Source organism: Hyposmocoma kahamanoa, unplaced genomic scaffold (genome assembly GCF_003589595.1).
Source record: "Hyposmocoma kahamanoa isolate Upper Pololo Valley unplaced genomic scaffold, ASM358959v1 64, whole genome shotgun sequence".
NCBI lineage: Eukaryota > Metazoa > Arthropoda > Insecta > Lepidoptera > Cosmopterigidae > Hyposmocoma > Hyposmocoma kahamanoa.
The window spans coordinates 8930198-8941138 of NW_020653852.1; the positions used below are offsets into that span (position 1 = coordinate 8930198).

Sequence of the window (10941 nt, forward strand, 5' to 3'; positions counted from 1 at the left end):
ATAATAAGTTGTTAAAACAGCTGAAAGTTTGTTTGCATGACTATTATGAGTTTTGATTTTCGAGTCCGTGTATTTTGGCAGTAGTTCTAACTCCAGTCTATTTGGCACTGGAAGTGCCGCTATCAAATTTAACCTAGTTAACAGTTACCTCAACTTTTACACCGCAAAGGCCTATAATTTATACAATAACGCTAAAACATATAAAGTTAATCCTTAAGATGACCGACAGATAAAGCATTATAAATTTATTAGACATAATTAGCGATAACGTCGTCACAATTTTTTTTCAAACAATTAAAACAATTATATTCGTTAAAAAAGCACACATAATTACCTATTTGTTCCCTTCAAGCAAATTCCCTTTCATACATACGACACCGGCATTGTTATCACATTAACATGCAAGCAACATTTATAAGCTTCAACACGGATTACGAACGTGGTCAAGTTCCGTCGTCATTTTCACTTTTGAGGCACACTTTGTTCACTTTATATTTTGTTTATGTTACTAGTGCTCGTACACGCGATATGTGTAAGGTACGCGGGTGTAGCGGTGGTATGTCATCGCGCTGAGCAGGGCGGGAGCGAACTGCAAGCGGGCCGGCACGCGCCGAGCGGGAACGAACATGCGCGACTCTGTATCTCCACCTTCTCTATACAGACGTAGTATAATTTCGTAGTGGTACAACTTGACCATAATAATAATTATGTTTGGGTTAATGTGTGCGATATGGCGACAAATCGGGAGACACGGAGATGAAGGGTCAAGGGAATTCGATAATGTGCTATTTATTGTAGATTTGGATTTCTAGAATTGGGAGGAATTAAAAAAAAACTGTATTTATAATTTATTGAGTTCTTCGATTTTCGTGATTGTTACACGTAGGAAATGAAATTGTTTTTTGGATGTAATTTTTTTCAAAAAAATCAGCCATTTTTCAGGCCCTTTTAACGGCTGACCACAGGAATCATGTCACGTTGGTTTATTTGGAAAAATAAATATACGCAATTTAGATCCGAAAAATAGTTACATTTCTTACGTATTTATAATTTATTAAAGTAAATAAAAAATATTGCAACGTTTTATCACATAGATCGTTATAGGTATTGCTTATAAAAATGTTAAATACCTAAATTTCTTCTGTAGTAATTAAACATGGCAAGCGTAAAAAATGCATTTGCATTCTTGTCGTAGGCATTTAGTGTTTTCAAAGCATGGATGAAGGAATTAATTTGTAGTTGTTTAATATTTCCAGACTCTCAATCTATGTCTAGATTATCGCTTATTCTACATTACAATAGAGTATTTCTTGTGACAATAGATATATTATGCGATAGCATTGTTAATATAATTGTGTATTAACACAAAGAGTGTATTTTTTTAGGAATCGATGAAAATGAAATTACTCAACCGCGAAAGAATATTAAAATTTGTGTACAGGTTAAAGTTTACTTATTACACACATGTAAACAATTTCGTACTTGAACAAATATATTTAAAAATCAAAAGAAAAAATAAATTCATATTTTTGAATAAAGATGTTTTGTTCATAACAAGATCACAAAAAGTTAGTCTCATTTTTAACCGACTTCAAAAAAAGGAGGAGGTTCTCAATTCGACTGTCTGTTTTTTAAGTTATGTTAATATCTTTTAGTCGTTTGTTACAATATTTTTACTAAGGTTTTATTGACTTGTAGAGAATCAAATTTTACATTCAGTTACAACACTATTGTAATAGCAATATGATATATTTTTTTAAATAATAACAAGACGTGCGCCTGATGGTAAGCTACACGACTGTCTATAACAGTTGCAGTACCAATCAGAGCTTTAAATCGCAAAAATCTGAGGGGCACTGCCAATGCGCTCGTCACCTTGAGACATAAGTTGACAAAACTGGTACCCTTCGAAACCGGAACACAGTAACGCTGACATTACCGCTTGGCGGCAGAAATAAGTAAGGTGGCAGTATTTCCCTGGACCAACTCTTTCACAAGGAGCTCTACTGCTACTAAATCGAATACTGGAGCCGTAGTCTAAATATTTCTTCAATTTCATCGAAATAATGAAGATTAAACAAAACAAGTACTATAATTATAATGTATGGTGAGGCAAATTACTAATATATTACCAATAAATAATATGTACTTTCTTACTCTGTGCGTCGACAAACTAAGTTTAATTGGCAACTAGAGTCATGACTCTAGTTGCATATTTAAATTTAACATCTTAAATATTTTTGTACTATGTTATTCAGGCCACATAGACTAAAGAAAATGCTAGCGTGAGTCAAATTACTCTACGTAACTACTTCTGTGGCAACAGTGGTCGTGGTCAATGTTAAGAGCTTCAACAATTTTTCTGTTTTTTAATTTTGTTAAAATAATCATAGACTGAATAAAAGTGTACGAGTGTCGCATTATTGCAAATTTATATTTTACATGACAACTTCTGCGGAACTATAGACATGGTCAATGTTTACAGCTCGAATAGTTTTTATGTTTTATAATTTTAGTAAATATAGATTTAATACATACAAACATACCATATTGCATGAGAGTCGAATTTAGCAAATTCTTTATCTACATAAGAACGTCTATGGCAAAGTATATATATATATATAGTATATATAGTACTTCAATACTTTTGCGATTTGAATCATATAACACTTAACCATTGACCTACTAACAAAGGTCAATGGACTTAAATAAAAGTATGTAAAAGGGATGATGATGTATATAAAAGAGAGAGATATTGATATTAGCGAAAGTTCGAAATTGTGTGTGTTTGTGTGTTTACTGAAGAATTTGTGGTTTCATTTGTGATTTTGAATCGTGTTCTAAAAAAGAAGGAAGTTTTCAATTCGACTGTATTTTTTGTAAGTATGTTACGCGATAACTCCGATTTTAATGATTTATTTTTGCTGGAAACAGGGTACCTCAGTATTGGTCATATTTAAATTTGAAGGAAATATTCCACCTCTAAGAGTGGCAAACTGGGGGATGAATCCGGTTTCACGCACTGTTCTATAATCGATTTCAATAGAACTTGGCAAAAAGATGTAATTCCACGAACTATTGAGGTCGTTTTTTTTTATAAAAAAAGTTATGTATTTATGGTTTTTAGTGAATTAACACAAATTCTTACTCTCTGTGACTTCAACGTAAGATTAAATGGCAACTTTCGTCATGGTCTTAAATGTGGTTGTACTTTGTAACTTTGGAAAAGTAATTGTAGGGTAAATAAACTTGTATGAGTGTTGTGCAAATTCTTCTCTATATGACAACAAAATTAGGTTATATGCTGCTTATACATTGTCAATGTTAACAGCTTAAAGAGTTTACTGTATTTTGGCATATAAGTACTTCTTTCAAGTTTCCACTATCGGGCCCACTTTGCAATGATTAAATAAATTTTATTTCATTAATTCACGTTAGCAGTGTTTGTATTTTAGCAATTGCATCAAAGTAGATTTATGGCAAATTTATCTCTATCTGCCAACGGAGTCAGTATGTTTGGCATCTTTGATCACATCAACTTTTGTATTTTACAATTCTGATCGAATACTAAACCAAGACTAAACCAAAATATATATGAAGAGTCGGAAAAGTACATAATTTTATTTTTTATTTTATGTACTTATAATACACATAATTATGTATATTATAAGTACATAATACATAATTCTGGCAATACCCTGGAAGACTAAATATACAATTATAATTACTCAAAAACCTACATTTATTTAATCTAAGGTTAATAAATTAGATTAATGAAGAATCAGTATTTATTAATAAAAAACGTTTCTAACGATATAGTTTCTTTCAATGTAGAGATAAGAGAACAACGAAAGACTTAGGGTTGACAAACGCAAAATAAAATTAAATAATATTGATAATTTTGTTACTGGTTGAGTGATAGATATATCATCAGTATATCTGTTTATTTTCTAATGGATATTTTATATTTACTCGTTGTAATGACCGTGCTTTTTAAAGCAGCTAGAGCGCTCGCCTATACTAGGTACTTATCTGACCTAGACTGTTTCAGTAATCCTTCTCAAGGTTTATTGAATCAAAATTTCAAATAAATAACTGTGTTAAATTATAATTTTATCAAAATTTAAAACATTACAGTGTTTTTTTTATAATTAAAAATGAAAAGTATAAACCAAACAAATCAGTAAATAAGTATTTTTTATGGTACCGGAACGAACTAGTCGTGCGCCTGGTGATAAGCGACACGCCTGTCCACAACAGTTGCAGTGCCATTCAGAGCTTTAACTCACAAAGATCTGAGGAGCTCTGCTGTTGCGCCTATCATCCTGAGATATAAGTTAACAAGTCCCGTGTGCCTCTAATTTCAGCAGCATTCTCACCCTTTAAAATCAAAACGCAGTAAAGCTCATATTACTGCTTGATGGCAGAAATAGGTAAGGCTGTAGTACTTCCCTGGACGTACTCTTTCACAAGGAACTTTACTGCTGTTGTTAAATTGCAGTTAAATTACTTAAAAACGACAAGTGAGTGTATCAAACCTGTTTTTAATTCTATATGCAAGTCCAGAAACTGCTTATCGCATAATGAGAGCATGAATAATCAGAAACAACGCAATGACATTAATAAAAATATACTGAAGTGTTATATTATTATCATAAAAATTATTAAAATGCATTCACACTTTAACATGTGAAACATTTATATTATGAAAACAATGGTCACGATTCTCCCCAAATTTCTGGTGGCGTGACCAGGTGAGCAGTTCATGCAACACTATTTTCGATCTGGAATAATCAAACTTTTACTTGTATATACGGAGTAAAAGAAAAGTATCACGGAGTTATAAAACCGGTGTCATTCAGCTGACATAAATCGATATCGGGCCAGTCTCTATTATGAACAGTGAACAGCATGTCCGTTTAATTAAGATTTACGATCAACTCCATGCTATCTATGTTAGGAACGTACGAATTTTTATTCATAAAACCCAGCATGCTGTTCAAACTCACACTGAAATACGCACCACTTTAAATGAATTAAAAACATTTATATATTACATATTGAGCTCTCTTTACGCCGACACATTTTACCATTAAAATATACATCAGCATATGATATTTCCAAAGGCCCCATATCTTCCTACATTAGTTTTGATTATAATAATAATAATAATAACACATACTCAACATAGCCCCGCACTAGGGAAACCCCGTGTCGCGGGTGCCATGGACACGCACATAGATAACCACAAATTACACCCAAACTCACGAGATAAATAAATGTAGGCCATACAAATATTTCTCCCGGCCCGGGAATCGAACTTGGGTCCTCTGCGTGGCAGTCCGTCATGGTAACCGTTCGGACACGGAGGTAGTTAAATATAGTGAGCGCGCACAGGATCTTTATAAGTTCAGGTTCTGACCTCAGATCAGCCAGTGTACAGTTACTAAAATATAGTCAAGTGACAGAACTTGACTTCATCCGGTTCTCAAAAGGCTGGTGCCCCGGGTGCACGTACAGTACACTCCTTATTTTCCAGATAGGTACCGGAGCTGCAGGCACGGTCATTCCCGTTGCGCATTGCATAATTAGCGGTTGCCACCGCTCCAGTTCCCAATAACGGACGTCCGCTGTACTCTGATCTTGCCGTCGAATCCGTAGTCTCTCTGGAATGCTCTGTGTCTCGGGTCGGTAGAAGGGAATATTTCCAACAGTTTGCAATGTGGAGCCTGGATGAGCAGGTCCTGGTTCCGATATCTGGTAGTCCTACCGTTACTGTTTCGTATATAAGTGTCTGCGCCAGGAACGCAGTTATACAGGCTGTATATTTAAAAGTGGGACATATTTATATAGTGCGTTATATTCCTGATTCTGAACCCAAACAAAAAATAAACTAATGAACTTAAACTTTACAAAAAATATGTATTTTTTTTATCGATTACTACTTGAAAACAACATTAGTTATCGAAATCTATGCACATCAATATTATTGCTCCGACGCAGCAGCGGGTGGCGACACGGCGGCGAAAAACAAAGTACAGGTCGGGGGTGGGGATGTTAGCACATACGCGAAATAGCTCAGTGCACACGCGACCTTGATCTAACGAAGACACGCAAATTATTTGTGCTTCCGCTCGCCCGATCGCCGCAAAATGGATATTTATTCTAACGTCGAATTGACTGAGATGGTGCGACTTTACGCAATAAGTGGTGACAGTGTGAGGTAAGCTATTGAAATGTTCCCAAATTGGAGTTTACGCGGAGGAGGTGAACAGTGTCGAAGTGTTGCGTGAGAGGATTATCTCAGCATCTTATACTATGAGACAAGATGTGTTTGTGTTGTACAATTTAAAACAAAATTTATTATGCCGTGCTATGCATTGTGGAAAACATTTTGAACACATGCTCCGTACCACGTAAGTGTAAATAAATTGTAAATAACTAAAAAATCAATCATTGTAAATAATTTGATTTCACATTTTAAACTACGCCAAAAACCTCAATTCTTATTAAATGATAACTAGTTACTAAATCATAAACTTATCTTTTTTAGTACGTAAAACATTTCGATGATAGTTCAAGTAAAAAATAATTAACATAAGCTAAAACATAAATGTGAAATCATTGTTATTGTTGCTTTCTCACTCGGCGCTCGCTTGATAGTATTCCCATTGCACTCGAAATCAAGCGTAAAGGGAAACGGTTTATTTCTATGTACACTTCAAAACAATTTTGTTCTATCCCATATCCTAATTTTATTTTTGTCTATGTTAAGTTATAACATGATTTACTGTGACAATTATGAATATGTCTCACTTTCAAATATATAGCCTGTATATGAAGCATGTTAATCGACATAGAGAAAGAGCGTTTGCCTCTCAAGTACCAAGTCCGATTCTAAGCAGTTAACGGCATCATTTATATTTTATATTTTCGATTCACGTAGTTTATATATGAAGACCTTGGTGGTCTAAGGGTTTAAATTGCGGGCGCTGAATGCGGAGGTACGAGTTCGATTCCCGGTAGGACCAAATAGGGAAATGACCTTTCCTAAATTATTTCTGGTCTGGGCGTTTCGGGTAGTACCCCGTAGTGAAATCCATTGCTCTGGTACTCATAGTACAGGAAATATCTTTGGTTTGAGACAGGGAATGCAATATTATTATAAATTTAAAGAGTACCACTCAAGACATTATCGCCTCTTTGCTGTATTGTTCCATATTTCCACAATACAGCGTTATTGTGGATATCATGATCGGCAATGATTTAAAGATGGTACTTACGCGTATATTCTCTTTTCGTCCTACTTTCATAATTAGTGAAGTTGTAATTTATTGCAGGAACAATCGTACTCCATAAATCTTTCTGTTCGCAAGTTGCCGATAGCCAGTTGGATATATATACTACATATTTCAATGGAACATTTTAGTGAAAAAGTGTCGTGGATATGACCTTCTTTTATAATGTTTATGAGGCTAAAAGTTTGATAAGGGAGTTTTTGTTCCTGTTGTTATTCTCATTTAGATCGGCTAAGTAGTTTGTTGTGTTTGTATTTAGGTTAAATTCGTTCTTCGATTTTGGAGTATATATAATTATAACTTATTTACTGAAACAAGTAGGTAATATAGATTTTGAGGTAAAATCGCCGGTAGGTATGCAAAAGGCACACATAATCTAACGCATTGTGGCGCCTTCATTTATAAAACTAAGTCTAAATATGAAATATGATCTAAATATTCTTTTTCGTTCTTAACACCGTAACAGCACTGGAACAGGTTTCAACTTCTTGCATATTTTTAAACTTACATAAGTGACAAATAAACTAACAAAAAACTTAAAAAAGAAACGATTTACTACGTTATAATGCAATTACGATAACAATTTAGTCCAGAAACATTGTGATTTTTGTACGTTAAGTAGCCACTTTCTTTTGGCATTGTGCAATTACAGCCCAATCCCTCTCATTGTGAGAGGATGTGGCTTGCAGGGATACTATAAAGAAGCGTTGATACGACAAGATGAAGAGGCATGACGCAACACATGCTTTCATGACCTGCGGACTAAAGGGGAAGACGAAGAATTGACAGTCGACGCTTCCACTGCCCCTTAATCCATGGGACGCTAATTACTCAAGGGCGTTCCTAGCGTGGGTGTCGTTCATTGTAGACAATATAAAGACTGCTGTACTTTACTATTTTTATCTCACCTAGCAGCAGAGTCTCGTCATCGAGGGCGGTGACCAACGAGTCTGTGCAGCAGGTGTTGGTGTTGTCGATGGAGATTCGCACCGAGGCGCAGTCGGCCGGCGAGTGCGGTAGCTGCTCCGCCGACTGCGCTGCCACTCGGCCGTTGGCCAGCCGCAATGACGCCGCCCTGCCTCCGGTACCTGTCGCTGCACCGCCTCCACCATCTTCGCATCTGTTGACAACAACAAATTATTATAAAAATGGTCGCAACAGACAAAACAATCTGGTATATGGTAGAAAAAAGTTAAAAAATAAGAATAAGTAACGGGACGAACAAGTCGGATGCCTGCTAGTAAGCGATGCGCCAGTCCCTAAGAGTTGCACTGCCACTCAGAGCTTTAACTCACAAAGATCAGAGGGGCACTGCCACTGCGCCCAACACCCTGAGACTTAAGTTGAGAAGTTCCATGTGCCTGTAATTTCACCAGCACTCTTACCCTTCGGAACCGAAGCCGGAATACAGTAATGTGAACATTACTGCTTGGCAGAAATAGGTAAGGTGGCAGTACTTCCTTGGACGAACTCTTTTACGAGGAGCTCTATTTATAGAGCTCTTGTATCAGATATCACACCTGCGGTGAAACAAATTGATTTTATACAAGAACAAAGACACATAATGCATTCTTTATTTTTCTATAAAGTGGTATAACAAAGCGGCATGTGATCGTACGTCAAAAGTGATTTTAGCACAATAAGGTCATAAAAATAACACGAATTAAACGAAACAAATTCTGTATAAGTGAAATATTAAACTAACCTAACTCTCTAATTTAAGCATAAATAAGTTATCTACAAAATCCGTTCGTAGAGTATTTAAACTTCTCTCTTGAAAAGTTGTTCTTTTGCAGATGCGGTTTATTACACTAAGTTACGATTTAAGACCCCTTCAAATCTATCAGTAGCCCTAAAAACCGAAAAGAATACTTTTTAACTCGTCTGCAATTTTTATAAATTCAAATTAAGACACTGTTTATCCGAAAGTGCGATATTTGACGGTGGATAGTCTAAGTCTAGTCTAGTCTAGTCTAGTCTAAGTGCCAATGTGCCAGATAACCACACCAACTGCCTGGTCTCAAACTAGCGAATTCCCTGTACTATAAGTACCAGAGCAAGGGAATTAATTTCATTTGAATTTTATTTCCCGATTTGTTCTTACCGGGAATTACATGAATGGACAGACTATTTCACATGGAGCTCTACTGCCACTAAAACTGCTTGAAACTTAATTAGTGCGTTATTGCTTGACGGTTTCGGTGATTCAACAGTTTGCACTGTGGGCGTTGGAGGAGGATGTAGAATTCCTAGTTCAAATTAGTGGAGAGAAATAAATTTATTATTATTTATTTATATCTAAAGATATAGAGTGCTGCCATTGTAATATTTGTAAGCTATTGGGCGAAGTAAATAAAAATTCTAGTCTAAAAAATTCCAATCTATTCTAGAGAATCATAGATATAGAGAATCTTAAATATAGAGAGACAGATTCCCCTGCGGAACACTGACAGAAGAGTTTCTAATTGAGACCGAGAAAGATTTACAATTCAGGAACACTATTCCCTAAACTCAATCCGTAATTCAGTGTAGAATAACTTTAGGTGGTAGGAAGGCTGCCGCTGTTTGGAAGCTACATAGGCAAAATTTCTGGGCTATATTAATTGTAAGTAGATGGTGTGACCCTATAAACAAAATATACCGTAGGTTTTCACGATTGTTACATTGCTATGCAAAATACATCATCAAATACAAATAATTATAAAATATTAAACAATTTATACATATAAAAAAAATAGAAAGAAGACGAAATTATTATTTAATAAAAAAGTTAAAACAAATAAGCAAAAAAAGCATGTCAAAAGGTCCATGACTCAGCATCTGAGGAGTATGGTAATTACATAGCCCTCGCTGACATTCTGCCATGGCCTGTCATAAAATAGAACATCATAATTAATAAAAATGGACACATACAACATTTAGACATGAAAACAATCAAATTGAATAATATTAAAATTGTATAATAGTAAATAAATAAAATTACAATAATAGTAAAATACGTAGGCTATGAAACAATTATTTTTCAACCAATCAATGTTTTGGGCGCTTTACAGGTCCCAAGATCACAGATCCAAAAAATAATTTCATTTCCTATGAAAATAAAATAGTAATAGGAAATATTGCCTTTTTGTTTTTTATTAATAATAATATAACGCAACACATACATAGCTCCGCACTAGAGAAACTCTGTATCGCGGGTGCCATGAACACACGCATTACACAACCACAAATTACATCCAAACTCAAGAGAGAAATAAATGTAGGCCATACACATATTTCATCCGGCCTGGAAATCGAATCCAGATCCTTTGAGTGGCAGTACGGCATGGTAACCTTTCGGCCGCAAAGGCAGTTTAAATACGTGCTCATTTGACCTCTATTTCACCTGGTAGAAAGTGATGAGGATAACAACGTAGCATGCACCCTTATATCGCTTTATAACACCAAGTTATTGCGTTCAAGAAACTAGTCTGCGGACATGGAATTCAAATCCATAGCCAATTATATACTTAATTAAAATTTAAATTACAAAACGAGAAAACGTTATAATGTTTAATGGAAGCGAGAACCTTGGTATGACTACCATTTATATAAGAACCAGTTATGTAAAATATGTGCTAAAGGCTTAAAAATAGGGCATTAC

General features: G+C 35.1%; 1 protein-coding gene across 15 annotated transcripts in view; it reads right to left on the bottom strand.

Annotated features, from left to right (window-relative positions):
• Positions 1–10941, bottom strand: part of LOC113231130 (potassium/sodium hyperpolarization-activated cyclic nucleotide-gated channel 2) — a 385438-nt gene that overhangs the window by 180256 nt on the left and 194241 nt on the right. For 13 of the 15 annotated variants that reach the window (XM_026465313.1, XM_026465306.1, XM_026465303.1 and 10 more), the window contains exon 2: positions 8207–8418. In XM_026465313.1, coding sequence (XP_026321098.1) covers positions 8207–8418 — 212 coding nt within the window. Of the gene's footprint in view, positions 1–334; positions 582–8206; positions 8419–10941 lie in introns of those variants that run through there. The other 2 variants (XM_026465315.1, XM_026465316.1) reach the window with 2 other exon arrangements.